This window comes from Ochotona princeps, chromosome 22, assembly GCF_030435755.1.
Source record: "Ochotona princeps isolate mOchPri1 chromosome 22, mOchPri1.hap1, whole genome shotgun sequence".
Taxonomy (NCBI): Eukaryota; Metazoa; Chordata; class Mammalia; order Lagomorpha; family Ochotonidae; genus Ochotona; species Ochotona princeps.
In genome coordinates, this window is record NC_080853.1 from 20,289,288 (window position 1) to 20,307,456 (window position 18,169).

General features: G+C 55.8%; 2 protein-coding genes across 2 annotated transcripts; both read right to left on the bottom strand.

Moving 5' to 3' along the window:
* Positions 1 to 2,553: 2,553 nt before the first annotated feature.
* On the bottom strand, positions 2,554 to 9,243 carry LOC131483027 (podocalyxin-like protein 2). The gene is made up of 4 exons (XM_058679891.1): positions 8,877 to 9,243; positions 7,994 to 8,267; positions 7,059 to 7,195; positions 2,554 to 2,750 (listed from the first exon to the last, which is right to left on the bottom strand). The coding sequence occupies exons 1-4, from the start codon at positions 9,013 to 9,015 to the stop codon at positions 2,554 to 2,556; spliced, it is 747 nt and encodes a 248-aa protein (XP_058535874.1). The 5' UTR covers positions 9,016 to 9,243.
* On the bottom strand, positions 9,018 to 15,241 carry LOC131483028 (USP6 N-terminal-like protein). Its single transcript, XM_058679892.1, has 8 exons — positions 15,203 to 15,241; positions 14,624 to 14,731; positions 13,698 to 13,807; positions 12,340 to 12,388; positions 11,301 to 11,421; positions 10,564 to 10,658; positions 10,112 to 10,177; positions 9,018 to 9,029 (listed from the first exon to the last, which is right to left on the bottom strand). Exons 1-8 carry the CDS (start codon positions 15,239 to 15,241, stop codon positions 9,018 to 9,020), a joined length of 600 nt encoding a protein of 199 aa, XP_058535875.1.
* Positions 15,242 to 18,169: the final 2,928 nt, after the last annotated feature.

An 18,169-nucleotide genomic window follows, 5' to 3' on the forward strand; every position in this document is an offset into this window, starting at 1 on the left:
TATTTTCGGTAAAGCTCTGCACCTGTACCTGGGAGGGGCGGGGAAACCGCCCTAGGGGTGTTGTTGGTGCTGCCCCCCAGTCGGCCCTACACTCACTGTCACCTGGCACATCCAGACCTTTGTTCATTGGATTCGTTTATTCACCTGAACTCATTTGTAAGACTGGGACCATGATATAGAAAAAACAGACATTATTGGGTGTGCGGGAGGATGGGATCCTAGGAGGGGAGGGTGGGCTGGCTGCCACCTGACCCAGTGGGCCTGCCTGGGTGCACGGGTGCAAGCTAAGGCTGCAGGACCTGTACTGCATGCCCCTCCCCACGCCCCACATCCAGCCCTGTCCTGGGGTGCACGAGGCCTTCTTCTTCTTTTTTTTTTTTTTTTTAAGATTTTATTATTATTGGAAAGCCGGATATACAGAGAGGAGGAGAGACAGAGAGGAAGATCCTCCATCCAATGTTTCACTCCCCAAGTGAGCCGCAACGGGCCGGTGCGCGCCGATCCGATGCAGGGACCTGGAACCTCTTCCAGGTCTCCCACGCGGGTGCAGTGTCCCAAAGCCTTGGGCTGTCCTCGACTGCTTTCCCAGGCCACAAGCAGGGAGCTGGAAGGGAAGTGGAGCTGCCGGGATTAGAACCGGCGCCCATATGGTAACCCGGGGCGTTCAAGGTGAGGACTTTAGCCGCTAGGCCACGCCGCCAGGCCCGAGGCCTTCTTCTTAACTCAGCTTCTTTTCAAAGGGGTGTGTGTGGTGGGGATGTCTGGTCAAGCCAGGTCTAATCTGGCCACTGGTGGACCTCCAGGACACCCCTGGGGCAGCAGAAGGAATGCGGGGCGCCACACAGCACACCGCAGCCTCGCCCCAAACATCCACCCCCATCAGCCGGCAGAGTGAAGATTTTCCTTCCGTGATTTCAATTTGGCCCTGGGGACGGCGATGGGCGCGGAGACGGGCAGGGGAGAGTGTGCGGGTCCCTTCTTCCCCTCAAGGCAGGAGCCCGGAGCCCCACGACGCGGGCCAAACCCCAAGGCCGGAGCCTTCCGCTCCTCTGCGCGGAGCTCCCGCAGAACCCACGACTGCCAGCGAACCTGAAGGACGCCGGGGACAGCAGCAGCGGCGACAGCGGCCCGAGCCTCCAGCCCGGTCCCTCGGAGCGCCCCAGGGGCGACGTGCACTCATCTGCGCCTGCGCGCCCCGGAGCCCCGCCCAGAACAGCGGCCCCGCGGGGGCGGGACTTCCTGCTCTCCTGGGACGCGGGCGGAAGAGGCCGCTGGGCGGCGCGGGAGCGTCAGGGTTCCTGCTGCTGCGGGACCTTGTCCTCCTCTCACACCGGTGCCTGAGTGTGGGAAGGGCGGGAGAGAGCGGCTTCTGAGGGGTCCGAGGGGTCCGAGGGACTTCCAGGGTCCGTTTACGTCTCCTAGGGGCCTGCGGCGTGGCAGGATCCCCACAGACAGCGGGAGTCCGTGGGTGTCAGAAACAGTGTCCCCAGTTCTAAATTCCTTACGGGTGTGTGTGTGTGACCACCCGATGTGCTCAACTGCACGGACATGGAAGAATCTGGAAGCCCGATGTCTGGTGGACAGCAGGGATTACCTTTGGACCCGTGCGTGTGCACATGCGTGTGTATGCACGTGTCTGTGCATGTATATGCCTGTGTGTGCATGTGTGTATGCAGGCTTGCATGGTGTGTGTGTGCAGGCTTGCATGGTGTATATGTGTGTGAGCGTGTGTGTGTAGGGAGATGGGGCACGGGAGCCTCTTGCAGCTGTGGAAAACAGCAGTGGGAAGCCCGAGACACGGAGCTATCAGTGCGTGGGGACCGGGTTCCCACACGGTCTCCCGGTATGTTCAGTGTCCTCGTGTGTACAGTGAGTGGACCTGTGGAGGGCGGTTTATGATTCTGGGCACTTAGGAACATGGGAAATATACAGTATAGGAAAAAACACCCATGTATTTCAAAACGTTTTTACACCCACATAAAGTTAGCTTCAATTGTAGCTTTTCCGCGAGTGTTTGAAGCGCCTGGTCTGGCCATGGCCTTGGGGTTCCTGGTTAAGACCTTTAAAGCGGGCCTGGTGCGGTAGCGTGGTGGCTAAAGTCCTCGCCTTGCACGTGCCAGGGTCCTATATGAGCGTCAGTTCGTGTCCCGCAGCCCCATCTCCCATCCAGCTCCCTGCCTGTGGCCTGGGAAAGCAGTCAAGGACGTCTCAAAGCCTTGGGACTCTGCATCCACGTGGGAGACCTGGAAAAAGGTCCTGGCTCCTGGCTTCGGATCGGCTCAGCTCTGGTCGTTGAGGCCACGTGAGGAATGAATCAACGGACAGAAGATCTTCCTCTCTGTCTCCTTTTCTCAGTATATCTGACTTTTCAATAAAAATAAAATAAATCTTACAAACCAACCAACCTATAAGGGGGAGGTTGCAGTTCCCACGGTCAGCCACCAGAGGGTGCCTTCTGAAGGCTTCGAAGACCACTGGGTTAGCGGGGGACGCCGAGGCCGGACGCCTTTCCCCTGGCTGGCGGCTTCTCCTGCAGTGACTGGATATTAAGGTCTACTGGACCCCTTTCTCTGGGACTGCATCGCGGTCTGGGGCTGCTGACTGTCCATGGACGGATCCTTCTGTGGGAGCCTGCCATCCTACAGCCCTCTGCTGCTCGCTGGTCCCCCAGCCTCCCTGGCGTCCTGCCCCGGCGGTCACAGTATCTCCCGTGACATCGGGCTGCTGCCCTTCCTCCACAGCATACTCAGCTGCAGGGAGAAGCAGTGAGAGCCTTTTCTCCTGGGACCTCCCCCACTCCCCTCCCCAGCTCTACCATACTGTCCTGCTGCATCAGGCCCTTGCATTTGATGCTTGCTCTATCTGGGGAGTTGGTGAGGGCTGATCTTCCACCCACTGCTTCACTCTCCAGATGACCACAGCAGCCAGGGCTAGGCCAGGCCAAAGTCAGGAGCTAGGCACTTCATCTTGGTCTCCCATGTGAAGGCGCGCAGAGGCCCAAGAACTTGAGCCATCCTCTGCTGCCTCCCAGGTCCCTAGCAGGAGCTGGATGGGAAGTAGAGCAGCCGGGACTCACACTGGTGCCGTGTGGGATGCTGACACTGCAGGTGGTGCTGCGATGTTGGCTCCCAGTGGCCAATGTCTGACACCTTCTGTGTCCTTGGCTCTTCTCCATCTCTTCCCACTGCAGGCCTTGGGGGGCTTGGATCCTTTGGAAACTTCCAGGCCTTGAGCTGAGGAACTCCCCTCAGTTTCCCTATCTGTCCCAGGAAGTGGACAGTGGGAGCACAGACCCCTGGGAAAGGGAGGACCGGGCTGGTGCAGAGGGACCATGCCCTGCCATCCTCTCCCAACCCCAGGCACCAGTAGAGTGGCCCAGTCTCGCAGGGTCTGGGGACAGGACGCTATGGGCTTCCTGGCTGGCTCCAAACCTGAGGACAGATGTCTGGGGAAGGGGGACGGTGAGTGGCCAGGCCCTGACAGCTGCTTGGAGCTATGGCTGATGCTTAGGGTATCCCAGGAAAGGGACACCAGGGGTCTAAGCCCTCCCAGCCACAGGTGGGCTGTCTCCCCAGAGTGCTTGCCTGGCTCTCTGATCTTCTGCTGAACTGTGTGGCCGACCAGAAGGAACCCACCGGGGGTCGAAGAGCTGGGGCAAGGGGTTCCTGACTGCAGGAATGGAGTGTGCCAGGGCCTGGCGTGAACACCACAAGGGCCAGGCTGCAGGAGGAGGCAGAGCTGGGGCAGGCAGGAGGGTAGTCCGAGCTGCAAAAGACAGATGAAGCCAGCCCTGCTCCTGTCCCTGTCCTTACTGTATGCCCTGCCCTGTACTGGGGAGAGGGCCTTTGGGCCTGGGGTGTCAGCAGGAGTCCAGCCCTCCACAGGGGGCGACATCCAGGGAGACCAGGAAGCAGCAGCACCCCCAACCCCAACCTCTGCACAGCCCAGGGCAGGCTCAGCTGTGTCTAATTTGCATGGGAAGCAGAGAGGTCAAGTCAAAGAGACCTTGGGTGAGGCATCTCAACAAAGCCTGTCCCCAAGCATGGCCTGCTGTCCAGGAGGGACCCTATACCTTCCAGTTCCCCCCTGTTCCCTACAAGCCCCTGTGACCTGGCTCTGCCATCTGGGGTCGAGGAGGTGCCACGGGGACATCTCCTTTCATGAGCTGTCTGTGTGCTAGGGCAAGTCCCCACCCCCGAGCCCCTACAGAATGCCATCTGTCAGGGCCAGACCCAGGCCTAGGACTCTGTGTAGACAGTGCAGGTTGGAGGGAGAGGAAGGAGAAGGGGAGACCCCAGCCTCTGTCCTTCCAGCCTCCACCATCTGTTCTTCCTTTTTCAGCCACCTGTTCCTCCCTTCCTGGGCCCGGGTTTTCCCGACATGTCCCATGTGGCTTTGCTGACCCTAAAGTTTGCTGACCCTGGAGGCCGAGAGCTGACCGCGCAGGCTGGGGGAGGGGCAGGGGAAGGAGAGGCAGAGCAGATGGAGGGAACGCTGGCCCTCTGAGGACCTCAAGCTGAAATACCTGAAGGACTCCCGGGCTCCAATGTCATCCCTGTCCCTGAGGCCTCGGGACTGGAGAGTCACCAGGGCCAATCTAGGGCTCTCAGGCTGCTTTCTTCCCCTGTGTCTTTCAGTGTCAGCCTGGCCCCAAGGCCAGAGGCTTCAGTTGTCCCATGTGGGCCACAGGCTTGTCTGGATCCAGCATCCCGGCCTTGCTTTCTTAGCCAGAATCAAGGAGATCCAACGGAGAACCTCCCAGCTGCTCTAGGTGATTCTCTGTTAGGGATTCAATAGTTGTGGCCCCCAAATCCCAGACAATAGTGTCTGGAGATGTGGGGAAGTGTGTTCTGAAGCTATTACTTGAGTGGTTTCATAGTTGTGACAAGTTGTTGGTTTCATTGTTCCAGGGTTGAGAAATTCTTTCCAAGGTCTATTGGTTGACAATGTCCAGCTCTGCTGGAGACCAGTTCCAGCTGACTCGAGAGCTTACAAAGGATTTGTGGATCGGTGAGAAAAACGAGAGATATAGACCACTAAGACTTGATGCTCATAATGGACAACTCAGATAAGTTGCCTTCTTTATTTATACACAAATCATCACAAGCTTTTGCACAACATCCAATTGTTTCATTTTTACTTCATTATAAAAGAATGATTATTTAAAAATCCTAAAAAACATTATTATTATTTTACTTCAGAGAAAATATTTTTAGCAAGCTATTACTCATTCAAACCTGCAGTGACCTGGCTGAAGCCAGGAACTCCACCGTTGGCAACACATGCAGTGACATAGTGACAAGTGGTTTATTGCATTCAAAATCAATTTTCACTAAACATAAACTAATATTACTTAAAATATCAAGAATACAGAATTAAAAGAAAAGCTCATAAATGAAAGGAATTTATAAAAGCATGTAACATAGATTCTTTATTAAATCTTATAATCAATCATGCATTAATTACCATCACCTTCATCTAGTATTGATTCAATTGTTTTTTGTTCTTTTGTTAAAGGGCAGTGAAAGAGATCAGGGCAACTCAACCATTCTACAAACAGGGCCTTTACAACAAACTTCCTTTTATCTTTATAAACTGTTTTCTTTCCCTAAATATGAGTGCCAATATAAGTTAGAAGTTTTAAGCCATTTTTGGGGGAGTTCAAATTTGTCTCCGCTTAGAAGATTTTCCATATACTTACTTTCTGCTTTCTGTAGTGAGAAACCAAAATGCGTCATTTCATGTGTTGTAACAGTTCGAGGAGCACGGTAAACAAACTCTTTGTACCTCCATGATTGCCATTTGTTCCAAGATATTATCAAGCCATTTCTTAAGGAAAACATTACTTATATTAGGGCACGCTTCAAAGGTGGGCACATAACAAAATGTTTGGAGACACTGTGACCTCAGTTGTACTGTTGTATGCTTTTAGCTGTGTGTCATTGCCTTAATTGCTAAAGATGTTTTTATCATAATACGATTGATCAGTTTGAGGTGTTATACCAGTTACAGGAGTCATTTCACATTTGCAGAAAAACAACAACACCCCCCTAAGGAAAATTCTGTGAAACATCAGGTGATTGAGTATCCATACAGTGGGGTGAGGCAGCAATAAGGTGACCAGTGACATTCTGCCGGGCCTTGCCACGCAGCCTGAAACTCCTCCTAGCCTTGTTCCCCCACCACCCACAGGGGAGGACACATGTAGAGCCTCCTTGCCTAAGGGAATGGGTGGGGTCTTGTCCTTCTGGGGAATCTACAATGTTACAGGAGTAGAGTAAGTGACAGAGTGACCCTGATGAAGTCATCATCCATGGTTCATGTTCATTGGCACAGTGTCCCAAGTGGTGCCCACTGCACCCAGTCTCCCCTGAGGCATGGCCTGCCCTCAGATCACCTCAGGATCCTCCATCCAGCCCTTGGACCTGCCCCAGCTCCCCCAGGGCACAGGATTACTTAAAAAAAAAAAAAAAAACGGAAGTCACATCTTGGAACTAGTGCATTGGAATGCTGAATGTCTGTAAATATCAGGAAATGCCGCCCAGCAGCGTGGCCTAGCGGCTAAAGTCCTCGCCTTGAATGCCCCCGGGATCCCATATGGGCGCCGGTTCTAGTCCTGGCAGCTCCACTTCCCATCCAGCTCCCTGCTTGTGGCCTGGGAAAGCAGTCGTGGATGGCCCAAAGCTTTGGGACCCTGCACCCGCGTAGGAGACCTGGAAAAGGTTCCAGGTTCCGGGCATCGGATTGGCGCATACCGGCCCGTTGCAGCTCACTTGGGGAATGAATCATCGGACGGAAGATCTTCCTCTCTGTCTCTCCTCCTCTGTGTATACTGACTGTAATAAAAAATGAATAAATCTTTAAAAAAGTAAAAAAAAGGAAATGCCCCCAAATCCCACCCTGCTTGTGCTGTCTCCAGTGACCAGAGCGCTTTCCAGGCCCTGGGTGCTGAGGGACCCTGGCAAGTCCTTGCCCTGGGTGGTCCTCATATGACTGTGGGCTCCGGGGCTCTACCATCTTCAGGGCCGGCCCGGAGTGAGCATGGCCAGCACACATACCCGCATCCCCATAGTGGTCCTTCCCCAGCAGGGCAGTGCAGACACCGGGGTCGGTCAGCAGGTCTGTGCCTGGAGCTGGGGGCCCGGGTGCCTCTGGCCACTCACCAGGATCCTGAGGCAACTGCTGCAGCTGGGCTCTGGGAACACAAAATGGGAGCAGACACATTCCAAGCAAACAATTTAATGAAGGCTTATTCCAAATTGAGGATCTATGCTTCCAAAATGAGTACAATTTAAGCATCAAGAGGGTAAAAGTCCTTGAGGTTCCTTTGAGAGTGTCCAAGGGGGCAGAGCCAGGTGGCTCGTGGCTCAGTGCCCTGACATATAACTCTCCACTCTGCCCAGGGTGACGCCAGCAGAGGAATGGAGGTGATGGCATTCAACATGGGGGGCAGGAGCTCTGTAGGCGAGGCTCCTGCAGCAAGGGGGCCACCATACTTAGACAAGGCAGGCTGTGGCCCTTTCTGAGGTGGCCACTGCAGGGGCTCACCCCGTCTTCCAGGCCATCAGAGACAGGAAGCTGCCCCATGGAGTGGGCAGCAAGGCGGCCTCCAGCTGGGGAGGGCAGGTGGGGCTGTGCTCCCATCATTTTGCTGGCTCGGGGAGGCTCTAGTCCATCGGTGTAACCATATTCTTGGCATGTCTCTTGGACATTGTTGAGGGAAGCACTCTTTAGCCCTGCCCCTGGGGCTGGGCCTGCCTGCATGGGCCCTGGGCCCAGGGGCTCCAAGAAAGGCAGGGAAGAGGCCCGGACACGGGCGTCGGTGCCCAGCACTGGAGACGGGCAGTCTGCACTTTGGACAGGCATCCAGAGACGGGACAGACTCCACCACTGGAGCAGCCTCCCTTTGTCCCACACGCTCCATGGGGTCTGGGCAGGACTGGGCACACGTGAAGGCCCCGAACCCTGCATTGGCGTGCCTAGGCCAAGGGACTCTGAGGGCTCTTCATTGGCAGTGCATTTCTCCTCCTCCTCCTCTTCCTCCTCCTCCTCCTCTTCCTCCTCTTCATCTTTTCCACAGACGGGGCGAAACGTGGCTGGTTCCACGGGGGGAGTCTCAGCGAGTGGTGCTGAGGATTCAGGGTGTGGGCACAGTGGCTCCGGGGCCTGAGCTGACTCCGTGCCCTGCAGTGTTGTGGGGGCAGGAACTGGCTGCTCAGGGACATTGACAGGCTGCTGATCCAGGCTGCAGGACTGGCCAGGCATTGCTGAAAGGCAAACAGACAAGGTGTGCTTCTCCACAGACACCACATGGCCTGTAGGGGGCAGTGTCCGCACCTGATCCCTAATGTCCCTGTCTGCTTGGGTGCCACTGAGGACACCCAAGGGAAGGCTGTGTGCAGCCTGGGCCAGGGCAGTGTTGGGGACACCTCTGGCTCATCTTGGAGAGCCTCACAGGGGTGCACAGGCCCTGAGCGCCTTGCCTTTCAGTCTCATCTCTGGGGACACCTGGCAGCTAAGCAGCACCTGGTGGTGCTCCTATCACCTAAAGCCCCTGCATCCCTGTGCTGTATCATGGGAATGGCTGAGCTCTGAGCATTTGGGTCCACGCTTGCAGGAGTGGGGTGGTGCCTTTGTTTGGTTAACAGCCATCACCCTGCCCCATCCCACAAGAGCACACCAGGAAGCTGCCCAAGGCCCAGCCAGGTCTTGGGCTCAGAAGTGTTTCCAGCAGAGCTGAGGAGCAGGAGCAGAACTAGGCAGCACGGAAGGGGTAGAAGGCCCTGCAGCAGGTGGCCAGCCCGGGGCCCTCCACTGCTGACACCACCACCCCATGCCCAGGAGAGATTGGGGCCTGAGCCCTGAGCTGGGCTCACCCTGGGGAGGCAGGAGGCATTGTCGCTTGGCCAGATCCCTCTTGGAAGCTTGAAGGTGCTTGACAATGATGTTGTCATCCTGGTCCCAGGCTTGCTTGAGAGTCACCTGCAGGAACTCCTGGATGTGGTCCTGGGGCATCTTCAGTAGGCGTTCTAGGCATCAGGGTAGGTGTCAGGCTGGGAGGGGCCCCAGGGATGGCCCAGAAGCCATGGCTGCTCTGATCCCGTCTCAAGGCTAATGGGTGCTGGTTGCTGCCTTTGCAGAGACCTTCCCCAGTGGCCCATGACCGGCCAGCCCTCCACATCCCCACCCAAACCACCTTCACTGCTCCTCGGCAGGGGATCCTGGTTCCTCTACCCACAACACCTTAGCTCCTTTGGTCCCTGAGCACTTACTTTTGTTCAGTTTTAGGGTGACATAGGCCATGATGGTGAGGACGTGTGCCCCTTCTAATATAAAAATGTCCCAAATCCTCAAAGCCAGATGGAATGGCACCTAGGAAGATCAGATAAAAGAGGACCTCACCCATGCTGGCCTGAGCAGAGCCCTCAGAGGCTGTTGGAGTGCAGTGCTCTGCCCCCAGCACAGCCAGAGACCCCAGGAGGCTGCCTCACAGGAAGCCCTAGGCTCCTATGTGAGAGACCCATCTCAGTGGCAGGTGGGACCATGTCTATCAGCCACATCTGAGCCCACTGAGCTGTTGTCCACAGGTCCTGAGAGAGGAGGGATAAGGCCTGCCTGGCCAGCACAGCCAGTATGCTGGAGAAACCAAGACTTCTCTGTGCAGTTTGGAGGCCACACGGGAGATGCAGGAGACCCTTGTGACCTGGGTGAGGGGTCACTCATCCTGTGGGCTAACCCCAAGTGGCCTTCTACAAGTGAGACTGAGGCAGCCCAGCTCCACACAGGGGTCGAAACAGAGGTCTTTGGAACCTTCCATTTCCTTCTGGAGGGTTCTGGACTTATTCAGGCTTCTGTGGATATGTGCTCATAGGACCTGTCTCCTACGTGCTTGCCCTGGAATGCAACTTCAGCCTGGGCCAGCCTCTGCTTTTCTGGGTCTGCATTGTGTGCACAGGCAGCGTGCTACTGTGTCTGTTGGGCTATACGAGCTCAGCTCTACTTTGGGCAATTGGATATAGAGTTGGGAGAGCCAGGCACTGTGGTGGGAGCTTCCTTGTGAAAGAGGTTCCTGGTTTGCAGGGCCGGGGATGAGGGAGGAGTGGGCACTTACAGCATCCAGGAAACACTGGGTGAACCAGTGTGTGGTGCAGGTCTTGAGGCTCACTCCCTGCTCCTCCTGAAGAAGAGGTAAGAGGAGGTGTCAAGGTGTGGAGCAGGCCTGGAAGCCCTCCCTGCTCTGATTTCGTTAGCAGAGCCCCCAGGGTGCAGGCAGCCCAGCAACAGGTACATCTGCACCTCACAGCCACACAGGTGTCTGAAGGGACACAGGTCCCCTCCAGCCACTCTCCCTGGTGAGTCTCACAAGATCTATGCAAACTCTGGGGACCACTTGGCTAGGAAGCAAACCTGATGCCCGCACTGCTGCAGAGCCAAGGAACTAAGGAAAGCCCTAGCAGGACAGGCCTCCCTGGCCACCAGGGCCTGTAGACCTCGTTGAGCCTCCTTCATCCCTGTGAACACAGCCCTCGGGGTTGGGGGGAGGCAAGGAGGCACTTTACTCACCAGGTGTTTTGAGAGAGTGGGCATTGTGCACTGCACAGTATCACCCAGATGTTCCTGGAGCTTTTCCAGCTGTGGCAATCCAGGTTTGTAGAGACCTGAGCAGAATCAGTCCCCACCCCTCACATCAGAGCCTCATTCCAGGAAGGCTGCAGAGCCACAGACAGGGGCAGAGCCTTTCTGATCACCCACGGGAGGGAAGGCAATAAAGGGGCAGGAGGGTGGACAGATGACCAGGGCAGTGTAACCTCAGAGTGTGGGTTCCAATGCAGGACTGTGTGGGTTCCAATGCAAGTCGCCCCCAAGTGACTGCTGGGAACACTGCAGTCAGACCATGTGCATCACGACATCCCAACATTCATGAATGAGGGGGCTGAGGGGTGACCCTACAGGGGTGCTGCCCTCTGGAGTGCCCTAGTGTGGTTCAGTGGGTTGGAGTCTGGGTAGATTCCAGGAAGAGGCCAGTGAAGACATGTGCCACTTGGACAGAGACAGGACTCATTGACCTGTAGGTTCCCACACAGGTGACAGCCTGGGCAAGGCCAGACTTGATGATGGGAAGGGAGGGGTGTGTGGTCAGTAGAGGAGGCCTCTGCCAGCTCTGGCTTCTCAGGAATCCTCCAGAGGAGGACTGCCCTATACACCCAGCAAACAGTAAGGGAGAAAAGACTGAATCCCATGCCTTCATGGCCATGTGAGTGGATGTGCACAGAGTGGGTCCACCATTGTGGTCTACCTACCATCCATTGAGTATTTTTCCTTCTCCATGAGCTGGACCAGAGCCCAAAATGCATCCTCCTCACCTAGCCACATGAGCAGCAGGGCCGCTATGTGGCTCAGGCCCTGGCCATAGCCCACCTCCTGCAAGAAAACCCAGAATTGTTTAAGCTGATCTCACATGGGTTGGGTGACCTCGCTTGGAGGGCTGGGTCACTGATGAAGGGAGTAGGAAGATGGAGGTGGCAGCCCCTGGTCTTCTCTTGCCCTTGGGTGTCAGGACTTTCACAAGTAGAGCATGCACCAGGTTTCCCTGTTCCTGCAAATCCTGCAGGGCCTCAGCTAGGCAGCGTGGAGACCAGAGGCAGGGACACAGGTGCACCCCCAAGAACTCATGTGAGGCATGCTGGTCTGAGAATCCAGACTCCATCCCATGGTCACCTCTGGAGCTCTGTGCTATCTACCCTGATGGGGTCATTTCAGACAAAAGGAAGAACTAGGACTGTGAGACCTGCCAGAGCCAGAACAGAGGACAGACAAGTGATGGGTGTGGACCAGGCTTCCTGGAAGCACTCCTCTAAGGTCAGGGAGGGGATGCTCTGCTGGGGTCACTGGAGGGAGTTCAGCAGCTGTGTCTCTCATGGGAAAGGTGTGTGTGGGTTTGCATGGTCATGGAACTGTGCGGAGTGGAATTCAAGCTAGTGGCACCTGCCACATGTCTGATGGGTGCAGTGGCATCAGGGGGACCCAGACTTGACTGTGATGACTACAGCAAAGTCGCACGGCTTGTCCAACCCCTTGTGGAAGGCTGGTACTCAAGAGGAGCATCCTCCACCCTGCCTGCTTCCTGGGATGCAGAGAGCAACACAAGAGGAAGGCACTCCTTCTGTTCCCAAAACTTGAGGTTGGGACCAGGGAGGCTATTAGCCTGGCCTCTGCACTGGCTTTCTCAGATGTGGCTTGGGGAGCCCCCAACAAGCCAGTTTGGTCCTCTGTCACAAGGGACACCCTGAATGGCCAGCCTGGGAATTGGACTTGTGGAGCTGATCCCCAAGTACTCACCGGCTTATACATGGCATAGGCCATCAAGACTTCGAACAAACCTCGCTGCCTGCAACGAGAGAGGAGGTAGCAGTGTTTCCTTCCCTGCTGAGGCTCTTGGTGCAGTCCTGTCTCCCAGACCCTGCCGGCCCCACCCAGGGCCCAGTCCACCTCTCCACCACGTGAGCAGGGCCATGATCTAAGGCACCTGCATGTTCTGCACCATCTGGGCAAGAGTTGCCCGCCAGGACCCGCACACATCTCAGGGTGCAGTTGTGTGTGGTTTAATCTTCCTCTGGTGGATTTCAGCTTTCCCGGCTTAGCATCGTTCTATCAAAGTACAGTCTGACAAGGTTCCATCCATGGGGAATCAATGAGCCCACAAGGCAGTGCAGGCATGTAAAAGCAACTCCTATACCCAACAGTTCCCCATGGGTTGTTTGGGGCAAGCTCTCCACCCTCCAGCAGCCTTGGCCACCCTTGCCTCATCCTTGCCTCTTGGCCTTGGACACTTTCAGGTGCCCCCTGAGTGGATCACAGCCTGGCTAGCCTTTGTGGGTCGGGCTGCTCTGAGTAGAATGCACCTGAGATCCACTCATGTCGGCCCAGGGCCCTGCATTTCCTGCCTCTCCCTGATCCTGCTTTGTGACTCACATGCAACACACAATGCTTCTCGGTGCCCAGCTGACCATCACTCAGGCTACTTCCATGTTTAGTGATTGTGAACACAGCAGTGACTCCTGCAGGCAAGTCTAGTGACTTTCTTGGCCCTGAGTTTCTCCTGGTTGGGTGGTGTGCACACATGTGGTTGGTTCACTCAGAAGGTGAGTGTTGATCTGTGACAGTCTGCCCTGCTGTTCTGTTGAGTGTCGTGACCCTGGCCCTTCCCTCCTAGCAATGACCCAGGTTCGTGCTTGTGTCCCACACTCACTAGCAGCTCATGTCCTCATTGGGTTCATTTCACCAATTCTAACAGCATTTACTGGCACCCCATGTTGGTTTAGGCATTAAGCACATGTTCATACGTTGACAGGATGAATTGTGTGTGATTTCATGAAGTGTCCCTTCTGAGCATGTGTCCATGGGGTGCTGGGGGGCTGTCCATTGGCCTTGTTATTGAATTTAGGTGTTCCTTGTGTATTCTACAAATAACACCATTATTCGATGAGAGTACAATGTATTCTCTTCCTCATGCTTTGTTGGTTTTTTTTTTTTTTCCATTTTCTTCTTTCATTGGTGTCTTTGGAAAATGTATATAAATAAAGCTGTATAGATCCGGTTTTTTTGTTCATAAACTGCCTGTGCTTTAGGTCTGTACCCCATCTCTCCCAGGAAACTAGCTCTCAACCCCCTGGGGCCCCTGCAAACCAGCGTCTCACTTTAGTCCATATCGTTTTTGGAACATGAGGTGGTTTCTAAATGTCCAACACACCGCAGAATCAATTTGATGAAATTGATTGGAGCACAGCTTGGCTTGCTCTTTAAGCTCCTGCAGAGGAGACCACTATGATCAGCATCAGCCAGGGGCTCCGCCGGCTCTATTTGTTACCCACCTCTCCCCCACCGTGCCTGCCCACAGTGCTTCTCAGCCAACAGCGCATCAGGCCTCCAATCCTCCTCCCTAGGGTCTCAGCCACACCCTCATCAGCCCACCCTGCTGCCCCTCCAAGAGGGCCTGTCTCCACCTAGACCTTGGAAGCTTCTCCTGGCTTTGCCTGGAGCCCAGCACCCAAGGACAGACCCAAACGCAAGGCTTGGAGGAGAAATTGGTTGGCATCCCTAGCTGGGCTGCTTCCTGATGACAGCCTGACAGGGTTGATAGTGGGCAGTTGTTGCCGACCCTCTGAAGTCCTGGCTTCCACATCTCCCAGAAGCAGCTGAGAGCTAAGTGTCACAAGTCGACCAGTCACCTGAGGTTTGGGCACTGCTGGTTAATGCAAGGCCAGAAGGCAGGCCCACGTGAGGGCAGCCCATGGTAGCACAGAGCCTGTCCCCAGGTTGGGGTCTCATGCCAGGAGCCGTGTGCCCATCATTACTGAGCCACTGATCAGTACCTGCCCTGTGCCAAGTTGCCCAGGGCCCGGGCCAGTAGGGAGAAGAGCAGGGCCTGGGCAGAAGCAAGGATGTCCAGGCTGAGTTGAGCATGGGAGACATGAAGGGATGCTTGCAGGTGAATGCAGATGGATTGATGCAGGATGAGGCGGCAGCCCCGGGCTCCATTGCAGGACCAAACACCATGGGGGACCCTCTGCTCTGCTAAGGCCTGAGCAGGCAGCTTGTTTGTGGGTTGAGGACACAGACCTACCTCAAATTTGCCTGGCTTCTGGGCTTTCTTTGCATCCACACCCAGGAGTAGCCTCCACACCTTCCCGCGCACCTGACCAGGGATTCCCTTAAAAATGTGTTGATGGAACTGCAGGAGAGAAGAGGCTCAGGTGAGTGGGGCCATGGCCGCTCAGGGGAAGGAGTGCAGGCAAGGTGTCAGAGGGGGCGCCCTGGGCTCCATGCTGTGTCCTCAGAGGAAAGATCTGCCTAGTCCTGGTGACCCAGCGTGAGAGGGAGGGCAGGCTGAGGACACAGGTTTGCTGTGCACTGCCTGCTCCCTAGGGAGCCGGAGAATGCATGTGCACCTGCATCTGGGATTCCCACCCATGTTGATTGACCCTCAGAGGTTTCACCAGGACTGTGAAGTGTGCGTAGGGACAAGGGGTGCAGATGACCCATGTAGCTCTGGGCAGGACAGTGGCCTCAGGCATCTGAGAGCCCAGTGGTGTCCAGCCCCACTGGGGGGGCTCCCACTTCCCACTTCCTTTGTCCCAGCAAAGGACACCCCTCACCCCTGCTCTGCTCAATGTGTTCCCCAGCCATGTTCTCCCCACAGTACCTTCTCACTGTCATGGTACTTGCTATAGTGTTTTAGCATTTTGACCCACTTGGTCAGTCTCCTGGACTCTGTTCGTCTCTGCTGGAAAAGGAGAGAAGATGGCATGAGCCCAGGGGCTAGCCTCTGAGCATGGCCCTTAGATGCAGCTCAGGAGCCCAAGATGCTGCAGACCTGGGCCCCAGAGCTAGTGTCAGAGGGAGTGCCGAGGGCCTGGCCTCTGAGCATAGCACACCCCATGCTCAAGGCAGAGACCCCTGAGCTGCCCTCAAGACAGTCACAACCACGCAAATGGGTTGAGGTGGCCCACAGTTCTGGAAGCCAGATCTACAGCCAGCTTTGGGACAGGTGAGTGAGTTCACACCCCCACAGGCACCTGCAATCGCTGTGGGTTCTGGACCCTAGGGCTCCCATTTCCCACCTTCTGCACCCACGAGCGCTCTAGCTCTGTTTAGCAGAAGAGGGGCCCAAGGCCAAGGCCTAGCTCTCACCTTAGTCCCCAGTGTGTTGTCTTTGGGAAGTGGCTTCTCACTGGAAAGGAAGGGAAGGGAAGCAGAGCTGTGAGGCTAGGTCCCAGACCAAGCCCTTCTACCTGCAAAGCAGCCAGGAAAGAACCAACTGCATCTCCTCAGCTCACGGGATGGAGAAGAGGGGAGGTGGTCTCCCTGATGGCAGATACCAGGCAGGCCTTGGGGGCTGGGAGCACAGGGATGCCAGGGACACATGAGCACTCTCACTGTCCATGGGAGTCCAGTGCTGTCCCGAGGCCCATGCTCTGGATGTGGCAGCCCCCTCTGCAGCAGCTGTGAGGCTGCTGTCCTGAGAAGGGACAGGCTGCCCAGGGCTGAGGGGGCTGTGTACCCACATCAGCCAGCCCTGGGAAGGCAGCCTGGAATTGGCCAACTCTAGGAGGCCTAAAGCACTCTGCTCTGAAATGTGAGTGTGCCGCTTGGGCTCAGGGCACCTGGGAGCACCTCCGCCCTTCCTGGAACTGCCTCTTCTCTCCTCCCTTGTGCACACCCAGCCTGGAGTACCTGCTCCCACAGCGGTCCTCAGGAGGCCAAGCCCTTGGTGTTCTTTCCCCCTGACTTAGACCCTTCTTTCCACCTGGGTTCTTTTTTAGACCACGAGCCAGAATTCCCTGCCTAATCCCAGCCCTAAGGTGAGCTGCTAAGACATGACCAGAAACAGCCCAGGCTCCACCCCTACTGGCCACTTGCATCCACCCTTCCGGGCCTCTCTGCTGTCCTGCACAGCAAGGGGGGCAGCCTCAGTCCTGGCTGCTGCCCCCTGCCCTGCTATCCCCTCAGAGCAGACCCAGGACCAGGGCCCTCAGCTGCCAAACCTCCTACCTAGTCTCTTCTTCAGAGGTCCCAGGCAGTTTGGAGCCCTGAGACCATTCCCTGGCTGTCCCTGAGTCCTGACCTCAACAGGCCTTTTGAGAGCCAGGCCCCCGAAGGCAGGCACCTGCTGGACAACTGCCAGGCCTGTACACACAGCCCTGGAATGCTGATGGCCAGGCCAAGTCCTCTGAGAACAGGCCAGGACCCTCATTCTGCCCCCTGACCTCAACAGAAACCTCCCTCAAAACAAAGTGTCCACACCTGCCCCATGTCCAGGTCCATCCCTATCATGTCCCGAGTCACTCATTGGGTCACCCTGCTCTGGCCAAATGCTGACCCCTGAGATGGCAACATGGATCCAAGACAGGATTTCGGGAAAGGTGTGCTACCTCATGCAGAGGGGCTTTCTTTTTCTCCTTTTAAGGATTTATTCATTTGAAAGATACAATTATAGAATGAATAAGTGTGTGTGAGAGAGAGAGAAATATCTTTGATGCATGGGTTCACTCTCCATATGGCCACAACAGCTGGAGCTATGCCAGGTCAAAGCCAGGAGCCAGGCAATTCATTTGGATGGCTCACTCAGGTTCAGGTCGCAAGCACTTGGGCTGTCTTCCTCTGCTTTCCCAGACCATCCACAGGGAAGTGAATCAGAAGTGGAACAGCCGGGACACAGAGCGGTGTTTGTCTAGCATGCCAGCATTGGTGGTGGGGATTATCCGCTACACCACAGTGTCAGTTGTAGGAGTTTGAAAGCCATCCCTGCCCAGAGATGAGCTTGGATGTGAACAACTCACCACAAGAAACCAAACCTGTCCGGAACAACTTCATCGTCACCATCATCGTCCTGCTCAATAGATGGTCCCTGCAGCCAAGAGGGGACACCAATCAGACCCCAGGGCTGCTCAAAGTCCAGGACAGCTCTGCAGCCACTCTCTCTTTAGTATCCCCTGGGATCCCAGAGTCAGAGGATCATAGGCACAGCCAATGAGGCAAGGGACCCCCATCCTCTCCCAGCACCTGGCCTGTACCTGTTGATATAGGGAAAAGACTTGAGCACGTTCCTGGTCCCTGCGGGTCCTCAGGGCAGCCCCTTTGAATCTGTAAAACACGAGTACAAAGCACAGGTGAGTCGACGGGAACTGATGGCCCAGGAGATCTGTGCCCATGGTCAGAGAGAGGGCAGCCCAACAGCCAGGTAGGGAGGCACCTGCAGGCTGGGACCCAGAGCACGGGACAGTGGGATGGCCATGTCAGGACAGCTCCCTGTCTGGCCTCCCAGTAGGGTATCCTAACCCAGGAGTTCCTTTCCCTCTTTGGCCTTCCATATTTCTGGGACCCTCAGAGCCAGACCTGCTGCCCCCAACCTCGGCTCCAAACAAGAGCAGAGCAGAGAACAGGTTGTTGTGAACACTCACAGAGGCCTAACTTAACACATTCAACCTGCCACACTTCACAGTGTATGAGTGAGGTGACTGTACACATGCCTTGCACACAGGGAAACCCCTGTGGCTCAGTGGTGTCACCCATTAAAAAAAAGTGTGGGAAACCAGGCACACCCACCTGGCAGGGTTTGACCCCACACTATACTACAGAGAACAATTCCCACTCACCTCCATCGGAAATC

Excerpts from the sequence above, each read along its gene's own strand:
- LOC131483027 (XM_058679891.1), bottom strand. The coding sequence starts at position 9,015 with ATGCCCCAGGACCACATCCAGGAGTTCCTGCAGGTGACTCTCAAGCAA. Across the intron at positions 8,268-8,876 it reads ATGCCTCCTGCCTCCCCAGG|CAATGCCTGGCCAGTCCTGC; the intron begins GTGAGCCCAGCT and ends TTTGCCTTTCAG. Across the intron at positions 2,751-7,058 it reads GGACCACTATGGGGATGCGG|CTGAGTATGCTGTGGAGGAA; the intron begins GTATGTGTGCTG and ends TTCTCCCTGCAG.
- LOC131483028 (XM_058679892.1), bottom strand. The coding sequence starts at position 15,241 with ATGCTAAAACACTATAGCAAGTACCATGACAGTGAGAAG. Across the intron at positions 10,659-11,300 it reads GGAAAAATACTCAATGGATG|GTCTCTACAAACCTGGATTG; the intron begins GTAGGTAGACCA and ends GATTCTGCTCAG. Across the intron at positions 10,178-10,563 it reads CCACTCTCTCAAAACACCTG|GAGGAGCAGGGAGTGAGCCT; the intron begins GTGAGTAAAGTG and ends CCTCTTCTTCAG.